Source organism: Colias eurytheme, chromosome 11, assembly GCF_061535395.1.
Source record: "Colias eurytheme isolate Ceu_HAF_F1 chromosome 11, ilColEury1 Martin Lab GWU primary, whole genome shotgun sequence".
NCBI lineage: Eukaryota > Metazoa > Arthropoda > Insecta > Lepidoptera > Pieridae > Colias > Colias eurytheme.
In genome coordinates, this window is record NC_142990.1 from 2,084,195 (window position 1) to 2,109,274 (window position 25,080).

The window sequence follows — 25,080 nt, forward strand, 5'->3', positions numbered from 1 at the left end:
TTATTTGTTTTGAGGATGTACTTGTTGCAGTTTCATTGTTTTTATTCAGATACAATTACTTTGAAATAAAATATGTACATAATATTTTGTGAAAAATAAACAAAGCACGGAAGCTTAACAACGTAATTAACGTAACATCACTAAATCAATCACAAAACTTAACAAAATAATTATTAGGATATTAAATTAGTTACAAAATATTGAAATTTATAACAAAATCGTAACGCAACGCAAGATAAAATTGTTAAATAATAATAATTTAACAAAATTGCGAAAATATAACTTCTACATACTTTTAAATTCTGATTGCGTTCACTTTTTAATAAAAACAGACTATATTATAATCCATAGAGGTTTTTTGTCACGTCAATTTTTTAACGTCTCTTGGGCGAAGGAAAACTATTCATACTGCCCAATCTTATGTCAAAAAATGTTAGTAAGACTTTTCACTACAGAATTTCCGATTTATTACAAATTGGTAATCAAAATGTATAGATTTTTTTGACTATTAAATTAATATACCATACGATATAATAAACCCGTAAATATACCTTAAATAGGAAGATACAGCGAATAATTTGAAAACACGAGTTAATTTGCGTTTAATTTTTAGTTAAAAATAAATATGACGTTAGTTTTAATTCGCCAAAAATTAATGTTGAGCATTTTTAATTCGGTACTACTATGAAACGTAAATAATTTGTGGTATTAATTTTTTTACGCTTGTATATTTGACGATATTTCAATTTTTGACGGGATACAGCTCTAACCAATCATTTTTACTCATGTTTCCAATTTGAATAATAGGATATTATATAAAAATAGTACAAATATCCGATTAAAAAATATTTAGCACACAAAAGCAGTCGATATCAGTCTACAGCATTGAAAGAAATGCAAAGATCCCTGTTTAAATCCAAAATAATACATTAGGATAAAAATTGGCGCCAATTTCAAAACGTATACAAATTTATACCGTTATTTCAACCAAAGAATTTTTCTTTATGTAATTTTGAGTTTGGAATGTGTCAAAATTTCATACAAAGTCGAACTTTTCTTAAGGAAAAATACCAAATAACGCGGTAAGGAATATTCCAAAACTTCCATTTAATTTAAACTGCCACTGCATTATTATAAGCGTCAATAAATTATACACGTATACAAGATACGATACATAATTTGTTAAAATTAATAAAGAATTATAGCATATTAAACAGAAATAATGAATAAAATAAGCGTAAAAGAGCGAAAAAGAAACGAGACCTTTATTATTTATTACTACATAATAATAATGTAACATTCAATAAAATATAGTTCGAGAAAATTTCCTAACAACCACTAGGACACCCATAACTAAACATAGACTAAAACTATTCCACAGATAACAAATACAATTACGAACAAGCAAGCATCTTTAGTCTATGGTATTTTTATTTTTCTATTATAGCAATACTAAGACGTATAGATCAAAATGGAGGTAAAATCTATACACGTAAATTGTGTTTCGTTTACCGTTATTATATTAAAAATCTTGTTTTTGAAGTGAAACTTCTTTAGGCGCGTTGAGAGTAAAATGTCAAGGTCGCTTCATGGAGTCGACGACTTTGGTATCTATGAATCTTGCCAAAGAAGTTTCACTTCTGACACGTGTGCTCGACACACACGCTCTTTTTTCTAAATATGAAGTATTTATTGTGCCTATAGATAGTAAACGATTGCACAATAGGGGACTAGATCAAAAATTTGCTGTTTTTATAAACAGTAGTAGATATGTCCAACTCGAGAGTAGTTTCACATAACCGTTTGTATCTATTGTATAATTAATATTTATTCGATTTAATTACTGAGCATTTTAAAAATAATTATTATAACTAAAGTTTAACAGTTAGGTAAAAAATACCTTTCCAATAGAAGATGACGGGAAAACAATATGCCCATTATAAAAAAATATTTTTTTAGCAAATTTTTCTTTATAGCGCAAATAAACAATACCTTAATTCTTATCGATTTCCTACATATTCCCTACTCTACTCTACTGGTAGTATACCATAATTTTCTTCACACATTCTATCTTGCCCACGAATTGAACTAACATAAATATTCACACTAAAAAAAGACTCAAAATCGGTTCGACCAGTCGAAATCTCCAAGATGAACCCAAAAAAATATAGCCGAATTCCTACTTTTTTCAAGTCGGTTAAAAATAAAAGTCATTCCAAATGTGAAACTACTCTCTCATATTCCACAAAATGATTATTACTTATGGGATCGCGTTCAGAATGTTCCGATTCTCGAGCGACTCCTTCAGCGCGTAGAATAACTGCAACTGCTGTTCCGGTTTCATGTTGTATACCTGCAATTTAAATTATCATATTTATAAGTAGGTATATCAATTATTTTTTAACGTAAATTGTACTTAAAGGTAGAAAATGTGTCTTTTTGAAGTACGGACCGACACATCAATTACTTTTTCTTTAATTTATCATTAAGTATAGACAATTATAATAAATGAACAAATATACAGTTATTTTTATACATGGCAATTATGATTTACCGCCTCCTTGGTTGACGCGTGAGCGTAACGCCGAGGGGTCCTGGGTTCGATTCCAGGTGGAGACGAAGAAAAAAAAAATGTCTCAGTCTGGCAGGACACAGAAGGCTGATCACCTACTTGTCCCTAAAGAAAATCGATCTTGAAACAGATGTATAATGCATCTGCCCCTTACCCCACTAGGGGACATGGGACTTCACTTTTTTATGATTTATATTTGATAAGTATAATTCAAAAAATTTGTTCGATAATATTCTATTAGTTTTATCAACCCTCTCGATTACCAAAACAAAACTCACTTTTATATTCATACTAAATACAAAAAAAAAAAAATTCTCAAAAATACAAAAACATTAATAAAACAAACTAACCTGTTGCAGCAGTTTCTGCGGTGTAGCCGTACGAATGAAAGAAGTAATGTAGACATTCACGAACGTGGCCATTAAGAACTGACAGTCGAAACGGTCCATGATGCCACCGTGACCGGGAATCACATCGCCAAAGTCCTGCCAAAAGATAATATTTGTATTTTTGAAGAGAAAAATTTCAAGATCGCATCATAGCAATACCGTCACGTCATGGAGTAAGGCGACGGTGTATAATAATTTATCGACTTACTCTTTTTTATATTAATTTAGGTTTTGGATGTGATCGATACTATGGAACGTTTGTTAAACGTTGTTAATTCGTGTTGTGAACTAATTTATTATTTTGTTAGAGGAGCAAAAAGAAGCATCCCGCCACTTTATCGTAGTCAAAAGTATACATTAAAATAATGGTTATAAACAAAACTTCGAATATAAACAGCTGTCAAAATTGGCCATAGACAATAGAAAAAAAAACAAAACCTAGACCATGCAGTTTTATCTATTTGAACTTATACTAGAGTTCATATTTGCTTTTATTCTATAGAAAACAAATAAATCAGCACAATACCTTGATCTTGAAAGCCCGTTTGAAGCCAGACGCAAAGAAGCCTCCGAAAGGTCCAATCACTGATGAGAATATGCTGAGAGCCAGCGAGTGGATCATGAACGGGTACATGGTTATCTTTTCACGTCCCATCTAAAATTTATATGGATAATTTTAATTTACATGAAAAATTCGTTTAAAATGTACAATATTGAATAAAAGATTGACTATTAAAATAAAAGTTTTAGGAGATAAGTATTGTCTTTTTGCAAAAAAAGCTTCCTGACAATATAACGTGACTTAATTTTTACCATAGTATTGTTGCCGGCACGAAACTTGACAAGTTTTTAGCGTAGCGTAGCTTGCGCGTGTAAAATCTTAATTATATTTAACTTCATACAGATTCAGAAAATTATTCCTTCATACGCTATATTCCTCTGAATATTTTTTTTCGTCCATATGAGTTAAGTTTTCTTGTGCCAAAGTATGTTAATAAAAAAAAGACGGGTTGCACTGGGGGAGTGCCGGCAGAAGTGAAAACTTGATTATTAACGTTGAGCATGTTTGATATTTTGGAATGGTATCCGTCTTACGCTTTTTCGATCAGGTCACGTGTCCTGACGATTTTATACCCATTACAGAAAAAGTGCTCAACGCCGCTAAAGAAGTTTTCACTTCAAAACCCTTTACTAGAAAAATACGAGAAAAAATCCTTAAACACCCATAAAATACTCACAATCTTAACCAGCGGCAACAGAAACTGGGGTGGCGTGTATTCCTGCAACCGGAATAACGTCGACGGTTCGCAGTCCATCGTCATGCGGCCTAACGACTCAGAGTATTCGATGGGACACACTAAATACGGGTATTGGGACATCAGGTAGGCTAGCTGGAAAATAGATTTTTTTATTAATACCATTGAGTATACCATGAGTTAAGAAAGACATTTAGGTCAAATATTGGTAAGTAAATTGGAAAAAAATATACATTTATCTACCCGAATTACAATTTAATAGTAATAACCATTTATAAAAATGCGACTACAAAACTTTAATATAGTTACTGTTTTAATAAAATAAATAATAAAAATAAATAGGTTGGAATAATATAGATAAGGTTTTATTTAATTAACTTTGAAAGTATTTCCTTGCGATTTCCAATTGCTGTAGCCAAAATAAAATCCTTAAAATAATGAAATAAAAACAAAACTGCTCATAACAGCAATTATTTATACACCAAAATAGTAATAATAAAACTCACCACAAGTCCAAAAAGAACAGTTGAGAAACCACCACCAATAAATCCCTCCCAGGTCTTCTTAGGGCTGAGCTTGATCAACGGCGTCTTGCCGAAGAAGAAGCCGAATATGTACGCCATGACGTCATTGCAAATAATCATCGACACTGGCACTATGAACCAGATGAGACCTGTAATAAAAGACAATTTAGTTAGTCAACTACAATTATACTTTAACGATTGTCTGGTAGACATTGCTACCTAGGGATAAGGCCGCCTTTCGGTTATTTTTAATGTATTGTTTACTTTTCATGTTTTTAAAGCAATAAACATTCATTCACATTCACAATATTTTAAGCTCTATGGCGCTCTCTCCATTGAGCTCCACTGTAAAAGCTAATCCATGCAATTTCATTAGCTCTCAAAAATTGTAGGAACCATATAATGTAGGTTCTGTCGATATAAAAAGTAAAATGATTTATGAAGAGCATAATATATTACCTCTATTCTAGAATATTTTATATGAAATACATTTAATTATTATTTCAAACATCAAGTATCTTATGCATTTGAAATCAAGGACAAAATATTACATACTCGGTAATAAAATGTAGTACATATTTTAAACGCACTGCTACACATAATATTTTTTATGTTCATAATAATTTTACTGGTTCCGTGATAATAAACTTTTTAGATTTTAGCTACATTAATTATATGGTTCTTTATGTTTTTCTTAAATACAAGGTGAGGCGTAACTTAATAAAAAATATTTTTCTTCAAAAAATCTTTTGTTAAATTATTTATTTATTTATTTAATCATTTATTGTACCACACCATTTAATATTACAGTATAATATATATCTGTTTGGATGCGAAGTACAAAAGGTGACCTTATCGCTTAAAAGCGATTTCTTCCAGGCCACCTAAGGTAGAGGATAGATATATAATACATATAATTAATGGAACGCGGGAATTACTTAATATAATATGAATGTTCAACATTTCGGTGATTTCGTGAAATCTCTGATATCCCCATTTCCCTACGACATGCCATGCCATGCCACGTATTTCATACTTGTAAAGAAAAAATATACTTTTTTCAATGAACTGTTTATGTTTTGTATTACTTGTGGCATTTGACACATTATCTCTTTCACCTTAATACGTTTTTAATCTGTAACAATCTCTTTAGTAATTTGTGTTACCATACTATCGAAAGTCATTAATGTTATAGCTTTAACGATAACCGTCGTCATGTGTATATAGTATACTGTATAGTTGTACATGGAAGATGAAAATCCATGGAGTGTTGTCGCGTAAGAACCACAGGACAGTTCTTTGGCATATCTTAATATATATAAATCTCGTGTCACAATGTTTGTCCTCAATGGACTCCTAAACCACTTAACCGATTATAATAAAATTCGCACACCATGTGCAGTTCGATCCAACTTGAGAGATAGGATCGTTTAAACATGTAGGTACCACGGGCGAAGCCGGGGCGGACCGCTAGTTATGATATATGTATTATGTAGTTAAATATAAGTTACATATTATGTAAAATTAAATTGTAATATTGACATGATTTTAAAGGAGCAACTATGGAGTTTCTTGCCGGTTCTTCTCCATAGATACTGCTTTCCGAATCGGTGGTAATTGTTAAATATGTATTGAAATTCGAAAGTGCTTCTAAAAGAAGTCTAATTGAATAAATAAATGTTCGAGTTTTGTATACTGTATAGCAACTAAATCATTTATTTATTTATTTATTTATGGAACACACAACAATAAATACACATTACATTATATATAGGATGACATTATCTAATTACATAATTGTATCTTATGTATTTATCAATTATAGGTGTACACAACATTCACATTAATAACACTTATACAATTAAACATAATAGAAAGAAAAACATAATCAATATACTAAACGCTACTGGAAAAACTGTGAATAATTTGATGCTTATACTGTGCGAGGGATCCGAAAAATATATCAAGATCTGGTAAGAGCATTATTTGTTGGTTATAAGTAGCACATATTCTCGATAATGGAGCATGTTTGCCTAGGTTAGTTTTGCAAACTGGAACACAAAAAAGGTGTTTTATCGGTTTTCTGGGAAGGCGATACGGTATCTGAAAAGCGATGTTAGAAATAATGTCCTCGCAGACAACAGCACCGTTTACACATTTATGGAGAAATAGTAAATCGTGTAATTTGCGACGGTCACGTAACGAAATCATTTTAAAAAAATCTAAGCGTTCACCATATGGGCAGCGATGTGATATACCTCGAGAGGTAAAAGCCAAGTGTCTCGTAAAGAAACGTTGAATAGATTCAATACGCTGCGAATGTACGGCATAGTAGGGATTCCATACCACACAAGCAAACTCGAGGTGACTGCGAACCAGAGAATTATATAGAACTATTTTAGTTGATGTCCTAAAATGTGAGTCATGTCTTTTAATAAAGCCCAACATCCGTGCTGCATTTTTGATAATATTGTCTAGGTGAGATGTTAACCTAAGTCCGCTATCTAAAGTGACGCCAAGATCCACAATTTGAGTATTTTCAGTTAGTGCAACATTTTCGATATTATATTTAGAATGCAGTAGTGATTTTTTTCGCGTAAATCTTATGTAAGAACATTTTTTGGAGTTGATGACCATATAGCTTTACACCAGATTGCTATGTTGTCTAAATCATCCTGAATAGCATTTACGTCTGATAAATTTTCGATCGATTTATAGATTTTTAAGTCGTCAGCAAAGAGAGCATAGTGGCAATGTTTGATGCAGTCAGAAATATCATTAATATAAGTAAGAAATAGCAGTGGACCCAAGTGGGACCCCTGTGGGACTCCAGATGTTGCAGTAAACATACTCGACTTAAAACCCCTCACAACCACTTCCTGCGATCTATTATAAAGGTAAGATGCGAACCATTTCAAAATGGAACCTGATACACCGTAATTCTTTAATTTTATGAGCAGTGTTTCATGATCAACCTTATCAAAAGCGCTGCTGAAGTCCGTGTAGATCGCGTCAACTTGGCCTCCGTTATCCAGTACATTCGTTATGTCAGACAAGAATTTCACAAGATTTGTTTGGATAGAATGACCTTTACGAAAACCATGTTGATGTGGTGATATAAATTTATCCAAGTAACGAGTAACTATAGGACAAACAAGAGATTCAAAAACCTTTGATAAGGTTGATAAAATAGTGATAGGTCTATAATTACTAACAATGGTTTGGTCACCCTTTTTATATACTGGCACAATCTTGGAAAACTTCCAACGCTCGGGAATATACCTTGTTCGAGAGACTCATTGAAAATATTAGCTAGAGGAGAAGCTATCGTGACGGCTACACGCTTAAGAAAAATGGGTGGGATAAGATCCGGACCAGCACCTTTGTTAACATCGAGTTGTTTTAACTTTGCAAGAACCTCTTTTTTGGTAACATTGAATTTGGAACAAGAATCATTATAGCAAGTCATTTTACTCGAACAAATTGGAAGCGCTTTTATTATTGGATTAGAATATATGGATGAAAAATGAGAGGCAAAGAGGTTCGCAATGTCAGGACCGCTTTCTGCGGTAAGATTGTTGAGACATATAACAGACGGTATTGATGATAGACAATTATTTCGCTTACTATTAACATATTTCCAAAATGCTTTACTATCCCTTTTGATGGCTTCTTCAATTTTTTGTTTGTAGTTTTGATGACAACGTGAACTTATTTTTTTGCATCTTTCTCGCAATACATTAAACTCAAACAGATCGCGGGGGTTTTGGAACTGTTTATACTTACGCCTTATTTTATCCTTCTCTTTAATGATACGAATTAAAGCGGGAGAAAACCAGGGAGGATATTTGCTTTTTTTAATGTAACTTTTCGGTACATGATGATCAATTACGCCTCGCAAAACATCATAAAACAGCTCCACCTTCTTATTGATATCATTAACATGTAGGAATTTAGAGTACCAATCAATATTTTCCAGCTCTCGCACAATATCATCATAATTAGCCTTAAAAAAGTTATAGCTAACAAAGTTATTACATCGCAAAGTAGAAGGTACGTTAGATTCGACACACAACAAAAGACTAGGATGATGAGGATCTGGCTTAGTCAATATATCAATCGCCGAGGATACGTTACAACAAGAGATATTTGTCAGGGCTAAGTCCAACATTTTACCATTGTGATTAAGAACATTATTACTTTGATCAAGATTATTAATGTTTATAAAATCAACAAGAGCACATTCCACATTACCGTGATACTCAACTGGAACCATTACTTTACGATTAGTACAGATATTGACCCATTTTATATTACCCAAATTAAAATCACCAAGAATTATTACGTTTCCCATTTCCTCTATAACATTATTAGCATTTAAAATAAATCTTTGAAGAGCTTTGTGATTGGTTGGAGGTGGGAGGTAAATAGTACAGATAGGAACATTATTTACAACACCGTCAATTTCGATTTTAACATTTACCCAAAGATCCTCGTATTCGGTTTCGTATTTCAATAGTCTAGAAGACTGAAATTTTCGGGAAACAGCGATTAGAACTCCACCTCCATCCAACTTAGCATTTCTATTACAATTGCGATCTCTACGATATACAGTGTACCGGGAATCAAATATCTCACTGCTAGAAATATTACATTTCAGCCACGTTTCACAAAAAACAATTATATCATATGAATTTAATGCTATATTCTTAAATACTTCGTTAGTTTTTGTCCTAAGTCCTCTAACATTTTGATAGTATATGTTAACCATTATGAAGATAATAAAAACCGTCACATTCATACATTAAACAATAATATTAATACAAAGTTAAACCATTTTCTTAATACTATCTAAGCAACGGATCTGCAATGCCTGACTGGTTTCATTTTTGCGCACAAATATTTTTCCATTTCGGACCCAAACAAATTTATAGTTCGTTTCTTTTGCCTTTAATCTAGCAGTAGCATGAAGAATTTTGTTAGCAGGAGTTAAATGCTCAGCAACATAAACTGGCTTATTAGTACCACCAATCCCCAGATGATGTGTACTTAATTTATCATCACTATTACATTTATTATATTTTTGCACAGCTGCAAGTAGGATGTCGCGATGGCGGGGGCTTCTTAATTTGGCAACAACAGCACGCGGCCGACCATCATCTTTATTTATTTTGGCTATGCGAGTTACTTGCATTATATCATCGTCCTTAATATCGGCATTCACTACTTTAGCCAGTTGGTTCAAACAATTCGAAAGATTTTCACTACGGTTTTCAGGAATGCCATTAATTTCCAAATTACTTTCACGTAGATGTTGCTCAGTGTAGGCTAGACGACTTGTGAGATCTTTAACAGTAATCACCAAGGTAGCATTTTCTTTCGTTAGATTAGTCATTATGTTATCATTTTCCTTTACGTGCAGTTTAAGAGCTTCGTACTGGTCGTTTAAAAAAGTAAGTGATTCATGAAAGTCCGAAATTTGTTTTGTTAACGTACTAAACTTGTCACACACTGCTTTGGTGACAGCATTTTGTATCACTTCGGTCATGTCGCTTTTAAAGGAATCCAGTATTTTTTGCAAGCTCGCTTCAGTCACAGGGTTGGAATCATCACTAGCGTTAGGTCGCGACCGGCTTGAGCCTCCCATTTTATTTCTAAGCGTTATATTGCTATCAGCTACGTGTGAGCTCAAATCGTCGCAAACTGGCTCTTTTAGTATATTCCTGATAGGCGTATTTGTATTGTCAAGCTTGGGTCGTAGATTAAGACACGCAGGACATTTCCATGAGGACTTTTTTTCGGGTAGCATAGCAATAAACCTTTTATCACTGGTCCCTGCACATTGTAAGTCGTAGACCGAGGAACATAGAGAACATCTCAGTGAATGCGTACCCTTAACAGTATTATGACACCCAGCACAAACGTTAGACATTGTTGAAAAAAAAAAAAAAGAAGTTTAAATTTCTTGTATAAAATTAATTGTAATACTTAGTCTGGAAAATTAACTAATAAGTGTATAGGTTAATTAAAAAAAAATATAATAATGAAAACACAAAAAAAAAAAATATATCGAGTACGGCTAGGGTTTGAACCAGCATCTATTGGACGATTTATTGTAATACACTGCACAGTTACTTCTAATAGCTACGAGCACGGTTACACACTTCTGCGAAATTATTAGTCTTATTCGACGATCGATCGAAGTAACGAAACAAAGTTTTTGTATTACCCCCGTGATAATTTTTTCTTTACGATATCAAAAGTTTAATCACAAAACACTATTTCATCACGTTAAAAATTATTAATATTGGTTCCTAGTTATAACAATGGAAACCAAATTCACTTAAAACACTTCAACAATCACTTTAATCTTCTTTATGTTACTTGTTTACGGAACATATGTTCAACACTAAAGACGATTATTTCCAATCACTTTATGATCGATAGACTGTACGTAGCGTTAAGATAACGTTTACACTTGTTAATTGCTGACTATTTTACTATATTTCGCACTTGTGCTTCAACAAAACTTAGGTATTCTATTTTTAAATTAAAAAAATACGGAGACTAATTGTAGAAGTGTCAACTGTCAAAAGTCTCCCGTCACTTCCCGTCACCGACTTACTGTCAAAATCATAATTTAAATACAATCGCGATTGTAAACAATGTAGGTTACCTGTTGTGTATATTTCTACACTTCGTTTGAATAAAAAGCAAGAGGTTAATAAGATTATCAAAGCCGGCCAATGAACAGTTCAATACTGTGCGTAAAACACCTCTTCTTATTCTTTATATTCTGTATCTTCTATTTAGTGTAATAAATGCTTCATTTTGTTATTTCATTTCAAAAATATAGTTTTTAAGAATACACATTTTTAATGCTACCAATAATAAATAAATATAAATATTTCAGGACAATTTTCACACACGGCACGATCTGATCCCATACTAAGCTTTCGATTGTGTTATGGAAACGATGTTATGAAGTTATGGAATAGAACCTATCATTATTGTACCGTAATACAATTATTGTACCGTAGTAAGTAAATACTCAAATCTAAAACACCTGCACCGGTAAAACTGAAATTAATCAAACCGTTTACGCTATTCATACCTACCTACATACCAACACTCTAAATTCTGATACAGTCTGCTAAATTCCACCAGACAAGTAAAAACTTTATTATGATATACCTAACAATTTTTCGGTAAGTATTCCTAACCTATGACAGAACAGACAGACAGACATATACCTAATATGTATATTGAATACTGACGCACTTATAATTCGTCCCGAGTTACAGTAATTACCTAAATGGAAAATGAACGGGTAATTGGGTAATTGCACTTCATTTGAATAAATTGAGATAAAGAATTAAAAATATATACTCACATTTATTTGCAGTCTTATTTTTATCGAATACTCATTTCTTACATAGTTACCTACATATTATGTTTTGGATAGTGTTCTTGTCAAGGTTTTATTATTTATAAACACTAATAGCACCTAATAGAAATAGCAGATTATAATTATAATCATTATTATTTATAAATAGGTATCTGAGCAAATTAAACTCTAATCAAAAGAGCGTGATGATATTATATAGCCTTCCTCGATAAATGGACTATCTAACACCGAAATAATTTTTCAAATTGGACCAGTAGTTCCTGAGATTAGCGCGTTCAAACGAACATTTCTGCCTATCACTGTTTATTATTATGACTCAATCAATATAATTTTTTAATATATATAAGTTATCACTTATTTAGATTAAATCAAAATCTATTAGTCACTTTACACGTCAAGCGGCAACACACGTCCATATAATTATGTATTAAATACTCAATTTTAATCTAACAATCTAAATTAAATTAAATAAAATTGGTTATAAGGTCTTAAAATAAAGGCTAAAATAATCTTCAAAGGCGAAAACTATTCATAAAATATTGAAAACTCCAGCTGTACATTCCAGTTCACTTCATTTTGAGCGACCTTAATATTATGTAGTTCAATGAAAACTATTCCATATTTCCAATAGCATAAAGTTGAAAGTCTTTTGTTACGATCAATACATAAAAAGAGGAACATACTATACCGGAGCGATATAATATAATGTCTAATAATAACCTATTGTTACAGAGTAAGGCGACCGGCGACCACGAGCCATGAATGAACCTGTTATGATATATATGATAATACAATGTAAAGAAACATTATTTTTTATACGCTAATTAAATCAAGACGTGGAATGTTCATTGCAATGCATAATAAAAAACTACACACTTTTAACTTCGTCATAGAGCTTCATTTAGTAACGCTTTTTATTTATAGCGCTTGCTATTGTGATTAGCAGAAAATATTTCCTTTATCTAGGTGTTAATTACACAAAAAAGGATTTACAAATCCTTTATTATAAATTTATTATGAAGAAAAAGCTCATTAAGGAACCATTAAGGAATTAATGGACTTCCTATATTCAAAATTCAGTTATAACGCAATGACTATTTATTTACGTTCAAGCTTCAAAAAAATTTAGGTCTCTCTTACACCCGAATAGTTACAATACCGTCAAAAAAGACCATTTGAAATGAGAAAAATCGATGATTGTTACTGTATTTGTGCCTTTTCGATTTTATTCTCCCGTTTGAGATTCGACAAGCAGTGTAACACATTTTTTTCCTGTTATATTATCCGGAGTCATCTCACATCTGTGTGTGAGTAACACAAATAGCAAAACATAAACAGAGGGATTTAGGTTCTACACTCCTCCTGAGTATACCAAAATAAAAGTCAGTCTGGCTCAATCTGTATGATTGATACAACTTACTTCAAAATCAACTTACATCAATCATCCAAACCAATGTTAAGAAAATCTTCGTAAATCCTTCACTTTGATACACTATGGATTATAATTTGATGAATTTATAACTGTCTTAGCAATTTTTCCAGAGCTTATTATAGAATATCGTTCATAGGTCAAGGCGAACACCTTCCGCCCATATTGCCAACGTCACGTGCGATTTTTCGTTTCATTTATTCGTGTAATGTAAACAAAAGAGGATTTCAAAGGCGCGAACAGTAATAGGATAAGTTATAATCGCATTAGACTAAAAATAGCGTGTCGTCGTGAATACTGTTACTAAGTTTATCATCATTGCGGATTTTATGTTAGAATCTAGTACATAATTTACTTAAAAGCATTTTGATTCGTAAGTACCTACTACATTATTATTCACATAGGTAATTAGGATAGTATTTAGATAACAGATGTTAATAATGACGGCAAAATGCTTAAAAATAACTCATATAAATTCTGTTTATATGTTTGGCACACCTATTAAACACACAGCAATATTACGTCGAAATTAAAAATAACTGCTAAAAATTCTTAAACAAGTAAATTCTCAATAACCTTTTCTTTATTCATGTTTCCTTTGTTGTATTCCAATATAGAACATAATGTTCATTGGCCCAGTTTATAGGACAAAGGCTTCCCGCCCATGTCATTTGCGCTGCGACGTAACTGGGTTCGTTAGATATTATCAAAGTCGATAGAAACACTTTGTATGAACATTGTCATACATTTCAGACACTGTGTTAATGTTTTGCCATGAAAAGAACTCGTATTTATATCAGATGTAATTATTATGAGTTAATTTATATTTTTACGTTATACTTGTAACTTTGTAAGCTAGTGGAAATACTTACCGAGAAACTTAATAAAACAGTTTCTTCGAAAAAGTAGAGTCAACACAAAAAATAAAAAGGTACATACTTAAAAATTATTTTGTCAAGTCACTTAAATCAAGATTATTGACGATAATAACTAACGCGTAACTATTTATTAGCTCATAATTTCTAAAAATAATAATCATACACAAATCTATGAGTAATAAACTCACCTTCGAATATATTTTGTATGATGAGGTAGCTTTGAGTCACGACGATCAGCAACGCAACATGAGTCCAGGCGAAAAGAGAGAATTGTCTCATATAGTATCGCTTCACAAGAGACAGAACGAACCATACGAAGCCAACACAGTACAAGCTGAAGGAGATAAAGCGATGGTAGGTGACCAGAAAACGGAGGTAATCCTGTAACAATGGATTTTCATTCGAATGTCATTGTTATACAAAATATATAATAGTGGACGCAGATGTGAACCTTGTGCCACCCCAACCAACATTTCACTGTTATTACAGCGAGAGTATTGATAAGATAACGTAAGTATCTCAAGTGGTTAATACCTGCACTTACATTCCTTTCCGTGTTTATTGAATGAAGTAAACTAAAAAAACATTATGATCGTGCTATTGGAATGTAAAAAAACAAATAGGTCAAGTTTATTTTATATGCTACCTATTTTTATCTCAGCTCTTGTTATTTCTTATCTATGGATGCAAAGTTAGGCAATATTTTCAGATACAATTTGATGCTATTATGGGTTTTTACGTAACAATGTATTTCATCCAAAGGGATACATAAGGTCCGACTAAAATGTGAGTAAAAAACCTAAGAATTTATTATCACAAACCCAATATGTTGACAAATATCTACACACAACATTTACATAAGTAAACTTTATATCAGTATCGGTAAAATAACATTAATTGTTTTGTAAGACACTTTTCCAGTAGTAATGAATTTAATTATGTCACACAAACAAGATAATATTCCGTTATCCTATATGCTGGTAAATGGGATAATAATAGGGGCATAATGACTAAGTAAATTGTAACAAGTCGACTTATTGCATGTTATTTATAGCAAACTAGAACTTGAAATGTAATTTTTATTATTTTGCGATAATATAACATAGGTATATTATGTAATGTCTACGAGTTGAGTTTATGTACTTTGATAGTATTTATATGTTTATGAATGGTATCAGGTTTCTTTCGAACATATAATTTAGCATTTGAAACTTTTTGGTCAAAGTTAAATAAAGATTTTATAATCGATTATTCAATATTAAAAATATAAATCGGCGATAGCCAATATCGATAAAAAAATAGCTATGATGTCATACTTAAGGCCTCTAAGGGCCATGTAAGTCATGTAACTACCGTATTTAAAAATAATTAAACTGAAAGTTACGTTTCTCAATCCCGCAAAATTTCCAAATCGAGTTCAATGAGATAACTTGTTTGTAGTGCTTAATCTTGTCACTTGGGCGTCAAAATCGATCGCGTAAGTACTCTACGCGTTCTCAGCTGACCCATTTCTTTAGATTAGATTTATGTGAAGCGATATATTCAGTTATTAAAACAGATTAACAAGAATAAGCCGATAAAAATAATTTTCCAAGTAGCATGAGTCACTTTCATACAGTACAGTTAGTGACATTAAAATATCAGACACAAAGTTTACGTAGCTTTATGTACGGTCTATATAATATAAGTAGGTATATCAGAACTAATATAATTACGAAAATCCATTACGTAAATGAGCAGGTAGCGAAATATAAAGTGGTACTTCAGCATTATTAAATCGATATAAAACTAATGACATTATATTTTATCGTATTAAAGCAAACAAATGTGAGTGACCTAAAAATTTTGTTGACCTTTGCAAAGTGGTTCGATACTAATTAGTGATGATAAATTAATCTAGATGTGTTTTAAAGGTAAATACAATTATGTAATATTGAATATTGTTTTGTTTTATGTGATTTAAATGGTACGTAACGTATTACGGATTTGTTTTTCTTACGGTGAATTTAGACCAAACGAACATAGAGCTAGATCAGGAGCATTCTTTCGTGATCTTTTGGTGCAAACGAAAACTGGTAAGTATTCAGTGTTGTTCAGTATTAGAACATTGCATAGAATCTTTTCGAACGCACTAGTTATGTAGGTACGACGAAAGAATGCTCTACGCCTGTTTACACAAAAAGAATTTGACATAGTGGGTTTAGAATGAGTCGTATAATTGTATATTTGAAATAAACAATTACTTAAATCAAAAATTGCAACGATTCTCCTATTTTAGTATTTTTAATATGATTTGTGACAGGTGATGATAACATACAGACAAAATGACTGCACACAATTATCAATAATTTTCGTGATACTAGGTGAATATGATATCGGTCAAAGTAAAGCTTATCTTTTATAAAATTCGTACGATATTTGAGATAGAGATAATGTTTCAGACATTATAAGTTACACCTTTAAATAAAACGCTTTGCCGATATTAAAAACCTAACACTTTGCACCCACTAAGTTATAGTTTAAAATGTAATATTATAATTGCTTAATAATTACCACCACATCAGTTACTAGGACTATTATATAATTACCTAACAAAAAAGTTGAAAAAAGTAATAAATTTTTTATAAGTAACTAACTAGTTAGTTACATAGGTACAAACTACATTTTATTAACATTGAATTTTATTATACATAGTTACATAAAATAAATATAAGTGCGCAATCCAATAGATATTATCAGTAATTTTTTATGATGAATAATATAATTAACATAATTTTACAATAAAAAAGTATTATTACAATAAATATGTTTAATTATTATTATTATCTACTATTATTTTCTATTCACTATTGCACATCACTGTGCCATTCTAAATTTATCAGCAATTTATTACTAACCTATAGTAATAATTTTTTTATGCTTCTAGGTATAATGTTTTTAAGACATTTCAAAAGAAAAATACATTAGGTGCAACAAAGTTCACAAGGTTAGTGTTGTGTTGAATAAAATATCGGGAATCAATAATAACATTGTATTAATGAGGCACATTACAAAATTGGATTAGTATGTAGATATGTGTACATTTATTTCCTTTACCGTAGCTTTGTTTATATTATGACAAAGGAAAGATTAAAAATATGTTGAAAAACATTTTTAAACTTGCTTTAACCCATTGACCACCGAGCGGCCCGATCGGGCCGCGACACAATAGATTTTCTATTGTGTCTGTGATTCCGGGACTGAGGGATTAAAAGCAAAAGAATGTAATTTTTAAAGAACAGAGCAGAAAGACGCGGGTTCAAAACCTGCCGCATGAAGTAGCTTTTCTTTTTTTTCGAACAATATTTTTTATATTTATCAAAAAAAGCGAACAAACAGATGAACAATCAAATATATCCCCTTATATTAATACTAGCTTTCAGCCCTCGGCTTTGCCCGCATTTTGAAAGAAAAGCCCCCCCGTTCCCGTGGGATTTCCGAGATGAAACCTGTCCTATGTGGTAATCCAAGTTACCCTCTATATGTGTGCTACATTTCATTGTAATGGGTTCAGTAGTATTTGCGTGAAAGAGTAACAAACACACACACACATCCTCACAAACTTTCGCAAATTTATAATATTAGTAGGATAGCATAGATTACAATAAAAATACTCACAGTTCTATTAATAACAACGCCAAAGTAGTCGATCAGGTTCTCGCCATAGAAGAAGTAGTTAGACGTCAGCAGGAAGTACCAGGAGAGGGAACGGAACCACGGCAGGCCGTGCACTCGGTACACAGCATAACCAATATTGATTATTTCTTCAAAGCATTTCACTTGCACACAGAGTACCTGGTTAAGTAAATAAACTTATGAATTCAGTGATTTTTTCCCCTGTTGTGCTCTTATATTTTGTTTTTTTCTTATATTATGTACTTGTCTCTCTAAATATGTTTTTGGTTGATTGATTTTTTTACTGGCAATTTTTTTTCTGACAACCTATTTAAATACAAGCTCAATGCTAAAAAGTTGGTTAAAAAGTAAGATGGACTATATTTTAAGTTCATTATAAAGTTTAATGCTACAGTGTACTTATTTGTTTTTTTTTTATTGGCAGTCTCCTTCATTGTTATAACAAAGCTTATCTGATTTAGCCACATAAAAAAATATTCTTTTAACAGCCTAGACCACAATGTTATTTGATTCCCATATGAAACCAACAGGAAATATGTAACAATTACATATCATAGAATATAAATTACAGGGTGTTATAGTTTACATGTGTATTTATTTTTATAGATCAATAAGAGAATCTCACTATATTACTTAAAGATTCTACCATAATCAATTATTATAGTGTAAATAACATCAGAATTCAACATTTGAAAACAACAATCAAAATATTGTTATTTGTACTTTAACATCTACTTAATTTAAATATTTAAAAAAACTAGTACAGGTACTGGCCAATAATATTCAACAGCACACATTATCATTATACATTAAGTGTTATGTATTCGTCATAAATCATACTTAATGCAGGTATGTGTGTATATATGTATATTGTATTATAATAATAAATTCACATTATGTTAATAAATCTAGAACCTGTTTTCTACATAATTCTATGCTTGGGTACATTATTTTGGTTGAAATATTTAGTTTGAAATACAAGAAGGTTTTATATTTATTTTAAGAACTAGTGATTTTCAAAAGAACTTACAGTTATCATCAAAGCCAGAGGACCCCCATAGATGAGTAGACAAAACCCACCAATCATCAACCAAGTAAAAATACCTCGAATTACCCAGTTCCTCCATCTGCATTAAATTATTTAAATCAAACACAATAACAACTAGAAAATAAATATATTAAATCTACATCAAGACTACACAAACATACATCTACAGGTAGCGAGATTTTTATCAATTAATTTATGAAATAAACATGATTTTGTTTGGCATAATAAAACAATTTAAGTAAGATTACCGCGTAGATAGACCCGAGAGCGCAGAGTCTAGAATTTCAGGTGTTTTATCGGTTCCTTGTGGTAAATTCTTCGCCATTTCATCTACATATTTCTCCTCTAAAACCTTTTCTTCCTCCGAATCAACCTAATAAATAACAAAAGTTTAGAATTTCGACATTCCTCGCTCATGCTGGTTATACACAAATATTACGGAATAAATACATGGTCAGATTCTCCTGCCGTCTCCACTTTTTCGTTTCCGTCGCCATCCCCACGACGCTGTCGCACTTCACTCATTTTGTAAAATATAACTTATCTAGTCACTCAAATTCAAGAAATCACTTCAGATAAATATTTGAGAACACTATTTGCCGAAACAATGTTCGACTTCGATCATTGATGTTTTCCTTTTGAAGCAAATTGTGAATTGTCAAACGAAAAATCAATAACACTTAGAAAATGTATTGCCAGCATTAAAAATACATGGCGTTGGCTCGAAAATAACGTCAATCGTGAATGCTAAGCGCACGCTAAGCGTGAATGTGACGCAAACTCATTTTCTTCACTTAAAATTAAACCTTGCAATGAAACTCAGTTAAATATTAAATAGCCATAATATTATAAAACTTTTGATATAAGTATCCTTATACAAATTTCATTTTAATAGAACTAAAGTGGGATAAAATTATTTTTAAAATCACACGGACTCCATAATTTATTTATTCTTAATACTTATTTGGATGATAAAAAGTCAGTTACAAGTTTGAATTAAATTGATGACCAAATAAATATCTTCAGAAACTATTTTAAGCTGTGATTTTAAGGCAAAATCAAAATAAACATAAGCAAAAAACTTAATTCCTCAGTATCCTACATTGTTATTAATTGACATTCAGGTGACAGTAAAAAAAATAAAAGAATAAACAAACATTGACAAACATGGCGAACGAGTTTGATGGGATCGACGAAGATTTAGAAAATGTAAATAATGCTTGTAAATTATGTTTTGAAAATAACATAAATCTTCTAGTATTCGATCAATAATATTTTTTTTTATTTTACAGTTAAAGGCGTTAGTGAGAAAATCTTTTGCCCGTATATATGCAACTTTAAAAGCAAGGGAATTGAAAACTTTAAGACAAATTGATGTTATTCGTAAACAATGCCAAGGAAACCAAGATATAACACGGAATTGTGTGCAAAACATTCAAATAAATTATGACAACGAAACAACATTACTAGATAATATAAGAAAATACGGCGCCGTAGAATTTGATAAACTTAATTTTGATAATAGTACTTTTATAATTGAAGATTATGTGAGTCCTGATGATGATCATATGTATTCATATAAAACAATCGAAGATGTGACTAACGGAGAGGATATTAAAGAATTGGAAACAATAGAAGAGGCTGCATTAAAGGAAATCACTGAAACTGAAGACTGTGTATGTTTTGTTAATATTAGATCTGAGGATGTGGCAAAGAAATTTCGTGATGTAGAGCCTGAGACGTCGAGTAAAGAATCGAACTGTAGCGACGAAATTAATTTGCATGTGGTTGGTAGCAATGAGGTAGAAAATGAAGATCCACCAATGGAAGAAATAAGTGAAAATGTTGATGAAGAAGTTAAGAAAATTGAACCTACGGATGATTGGCTAAATACTATTAAAAATCAAACAGAGACTGAACCTTCGCAAGTAACAGATGTCATGGAACACAGCACTATAACATGCTCTTAGCATAGGATGGTAACGGCACTTTACTTAATTTTTATCATGCAGATCAAACTTCAAATCAAATTTTTATATTTTATTTAGATAAATTTAGTAAACCAAAATTTGTGTTTATTATTTTAATCTGAGATTACTTGACCGCCTCCTTGGTACAGTGGTTGACACGTGAACGTAGAGGTCCTGGGTTCGATTCCCGTTGGTGATGAAAAATGTCTAGTCTCTGTCTAGTAGGACATAGAAGGCTGATTACCTACTTGTCCCTATAGAAAATCGATCAGTGAAACAGATGTATAATGCATCAGCCCCTTACCTATTTTTTGTGGGAATTTGATTCATAAAGTTAAATCACAACTCCTCGCCTCATTTCAAAGTTTATCCAATTATGAGGAAAAGTTGTAGTTTTTAATTTATTAGTCATAATTTTTTCTAGTACTATGTATTAATTTTTACAAATGCACATATATTTCATGAATATCAAGAAATTATTATTTTTTCACTATCATTAAAAAGGGATAGATCTTATGTTTTTTGAAATGGAAAATGTCTCTAATTCAGTAGAAAAATTTATACTAAGTAATATTATTTAGCTGAAGAAATTGTTTGAACGTGCTAATCTCAGCAACTACGTCTGATTTGAAAAATTATTTCGGTGTTAGATTTATTGAGGAAGGCTATGTATCATCAGTCATCACGCTAAGACCAACACGCTAACTCAGGGACTAGGACCTATTGCACTTTTCTTATTTCATTTAAGGATCTGTAATGTGTGTTTTAGGAAATAAGGGGAATTGAAACAAACATAAAAGCATCAACTTATATTGTTAATACATTTTTACAAATGGCGTAACTGAACTCTTAACTTACACTAATATGCATTGACTTTTGATTATATTTTCTAATGAATAAATATTACCCATTGTCTCGCACTAAGTACGGACCAAAATAAAATAATACCAATATTCCAATCCCAATGCCTGATTCATCTCACGTTTACATTATTGTTTATGGCACTTAAACATGACATACTTTATGCATGATTCTCATTTGCATTTGTATTTTGGAGGCGATGGAAGTGCATTTTGAAGTAGTAGTAAAGTTTTTTTGTGTACTAAATGGCAATAATATTATGTAAGGTCTTCAGGGAACCACTTATGGACAGTTGTTGCGACACGTTGCAACACAAATGAAAAATTGTCCCAAGTTTTTTTTAAGACTGTAATTATTTATGTATATAATTTTTTTACAAAGTGCACTTCAACCACTCCAATACACTATCAGGTCTGAATCACCCTACACCTCCCTATCCAATAAAATTGAATCTGTTTTCGCGGGGATAGATATCCTAGTTTGTACTCGACTTCACTGGAAACGTGATGGCACGAAAAGAAGTGCAGATGTGTGAAAGGTACTTTACATTCTACGTGATATTTTTTAGATATGTGCTAGGGGTTAGTGGAATAGATACATATAATTACACTACAAATACTGAGGATAATAATTCGATTATATTAGGCACTACATTCCTTTTGGATGGGTATTCTTAGGCCACATTAGTGAGTCTTATTGTCGCATTTTATTGGACACGATTTTTAAAATAATGATAGTGTGAATAATGATGCAAGTATAATGTTAAATTGACAATAAGTTAGTAAAGACCTTAAAAGATAAGAAGGGATACATGATAGGAATTAATCTCAAACTGAAGATGCATAGTTAGACGATTCATTCCCTCGTATAAAATTATGTGTTAATGAATATCTCCATTTGAACACTGTAAACAGTTTGTAATAAGATTGTATAACATGCACCTACTACATTTTCTAGAAGGAAACATCAATAAGGCTTCGAATGTGTAACTATGTATCTTAAAGTTTTTTTTATCAATGATAATAGGTATCTAAAGAATAATAGGATAAGTGGGGAGTACAAAATTCAAATGAGTACAAAGTTTGAACTAAATATTATATAGGGTGTAATCTAAATTTGTTACGAATACGTTATATCTAACTTAGATGATATTGTAAGTCTACTATTGTACATTTTAACAGTATTATAATATTAAGACACTATACAAGGCCAAAATCTGTGCACACAGGCGTGACGTCACGATTGTTTGGTTTGTCCGTATTGTTTGCGGCCATATTTAGTTCAACTAACGTATCCACACTGTTTATACTGACTCCTTTTAAAATCTTTTGTGCGGCTAAACTAGTGAAGTTAAAGCTCAAGTCACTAAGGCTAGGGAAGTTGTAAAAATCTTGATTTTCTTTTTTACCGTCTTGGCTCAAACTGTACCTCTTCTGTTTGTTTTCTAAGCAATTTATCTTTTCAGTCGATGTGTTATCCTTCATTGACTCTTGGTTTTTTAAAGCAAGATTTGGCTCTGAGCCAAGAACCGATGGTTTCGGATCGATACCTTTTGTTAATAAATTGGCGATTGATTCAGAGCTCATTCGGTTATTTGGAAGACCATTTAACATTTGTAAAGCCGCTGCTTTTTTCAACAAGTCGACGCTTTTAAGTTCGCTGTTCGAATTTATGTTCGTTTGCATACCACTGTTGGCCGATGAGAGTGAGTTTTTTTGGTACCTCAAACTGCCTAATGACCCAATTATATTATCATAGCTTTTGGTAGGTGTCGAAGGATTGCTATTAGGCGTTGCTTCTACATTGTGTATGTTATTGTGAATAGCTGGAGAAGAAGGATTTGATGTAACATCATTTGTGTTATTAAGTTGATTTTTGTATATGAAACTGTTATTGTTATTTGTAGCACCGCCAATTTGCAATGATAGCTTTCGGTTATTATTCATGTTTGCTTCGTTCATCGAATTTTTGTTAAATTTGTTTTCTTGCATTTTCATTGCTTCTGTGTCCTTATACTTTTGTTTATTATTTTCTACCGAGACATCGAAGGATGTTTCAGTTGGGTTTTTTGAAGTCGAATTCGATATCCCATTTTGAGACACAGATACCACCTGCCTATCATCGTTTATAATATAAATGTTGCTTCCGTTACTCGTTTCAGTTACTTTACCATTTTCGAAAGTTATAACTGACCGGACAGGAGAATTTTGTACGTAGACTTTCGTATTTGTACCGCCGTTTTGATGTATAGTGTTCGTTGTGACTTTAAGAGTTATTGAGTTATTTGAATTAGAGCTTGCAAGCATTGCAGTTGTTGGATTTTCTATTTTAGATCCTAGGTTTTTGTTATGCAAAGGCGTAGCGGTTTTTTTGGGTGTATTTGGGCAGTTTTTTGGAGATGTATTGGGCGATGTGTTTTTACCATTTTTCACAGTTTCACCACCAACAATCGGTGGTTTTGTGCGAAATTTATGGAGACTCTTTGGAGAACTCTGCAAGCTTTGAACTTTCACAAGCGATTGCGCTCTACTAAGACCCGGCACTCCATTACTATGACTAGGTGAAGGTTTCAATGTGCGGTCAGATATATGTGATTCGAGACTGGAGTGACCGCTACTACCGCTCGTATGGTAGCTCCTTTTCATTGGTGAATTTTGATCGGAGTGCGTATTTCTGCTATCCTTTCTGGGCGTCCGATGAGTCGTCGTGCTCTCTAAACTGGAAGGACCGCTAGTTGACATAACATTGTCCGAATAATCAACTCTTCTTAAACTTCCACTTGGACTGTCTCTTAGCTTCGGATCGCTTCTTTGTGGTGAGCCAAAATGGTCTAAAATTGTTTTGTTAGTGGAACTCCTGCTGAGCGATGATCTTGGTAAGCTGCCAGAACTGGGACTGGATTGTCGTATAGGTGAGTGATCATAGTGTACGGATCCCGCCAAGCCGGATTCAGTGGAAAGGTGTCGTTTGTGCCTCCTTGGTAGCGTCGATGATCTATTGCTTATCTCCGAACCGTCGTAATACGATGACATGTATGATGTTTGACTCTGCAAGGACTCCTGAAAAAGAA

General features: G+C 32.1%; 3 protein-coding genes across 4 annotated transcripts in view; 1 reads left to right on the top strand and 2 right to left on the bottom strand.

The window, feature by feature from the left end:
• Positions 1–1,956: 1,956 nt before the first annotated feature.
• Cds (CDP-diacylglycerol synthase) lies at positions 1,957–19,834 on the bottom strand. Its single transcript, XM_090106883.1, has 10 exons — positions 19,630–19,834; positions 19,428–19,552; positions 19,162–19,258; positions 18,114–18,290; positions 14,645–14,837; positions 4,724–4,890; positions 4,200–4,352; positions 3,488–3,616; positions 2,923–3,057; positions 1,957–2,353 (listed from the first exon to the last, which is right to left on the bottom strand). Exons 1-10 carry the CDS (start codon positions 19,702–19,704, stop codon positions 2,261–2,263), a joined length of 1,344 nt encoding a protein of 447 aa, XP_089963009.1. The 5' UTR covers positions 19,705–19,834; the 3' UTR covers positions 1,957–2,260.
• Positions 19,835–20,322: 488 nt separating this feature from the next.
• Positions 20,323–21,247, top strand: LOC149904365 (uncharacterized). The gene is made up of 2 exons (XM_090106884.1): positions 20,323–20,388; positions 20,472–21,247. The coding sequence occupies exons 1-2, from the start codon at positions 20,347–20,349 to the stop codon at positions 21,147–21,149; spliced, it is 720 nt and encodes a 239-aa protein (XP_089963010.1). The 5' UTR covers positions 20,323–20,346; the 3' UTR covers positions 21,150–21,247.
• A 1,104-nt stretch (positions 21,248–22,351) lies between these two features.
• ko (Stork-head domain-containing protein knockout) overlaps positions 22,352–25,080 on the bottom strand; it is a 148,300-nt gene continuing 145,571 nt past the window's right edge. For both annotated transcript variants that reach the window (XM_090106895.1, XM_090106894.1), the window contains exon 9: positions 22,352–25,069. In XM_090106895.1, coding sequence (XP_089963021.1) covers positions 23,210–25,069 — 1,860 coding nt within the window. In that variant the 3' untranslated portion in view covers positions 22,352–23,209. The remainder of the gene's footprint in view (positions 25,070–25,080) is intronic.

Coding starts and splice junctions, on each gene's coding strand:
- Cds (XM_090106883.1), bottom strand. CDS start 19,704: ATGAGTGAAGTGCGACAGCGTCGTGGGGATGGCGACGGAAACGAAAAA. Junction 19,259..19,427: donor CTCTCGGGTCTATCTACGCG/GTAATCTTACTT, acceptor AATTTAATGCAG/ATGGAGGAACTGGGTAATTC. Junction 2,354..2,922: donor CGCAGAAACTGCTGCAACAG/GTTAGTTTGTTT, acceptor TTTAAATTGCAG/GTATACAACATGAAACCGGA.
- LOC149904365 (XM_090106884.1), top strand. CDS start 20,347: ATGGCGAACGAGTTTGATGGGATCGACGAAGATTTAGAAAAT. Junction 20,389..20,471: donor TCGACGAAGATTTAGAAAAT/GTAAATAATGCT, acceptor TTTATTTTACAG/TTAAAGGCGTTAGTGAGAAA.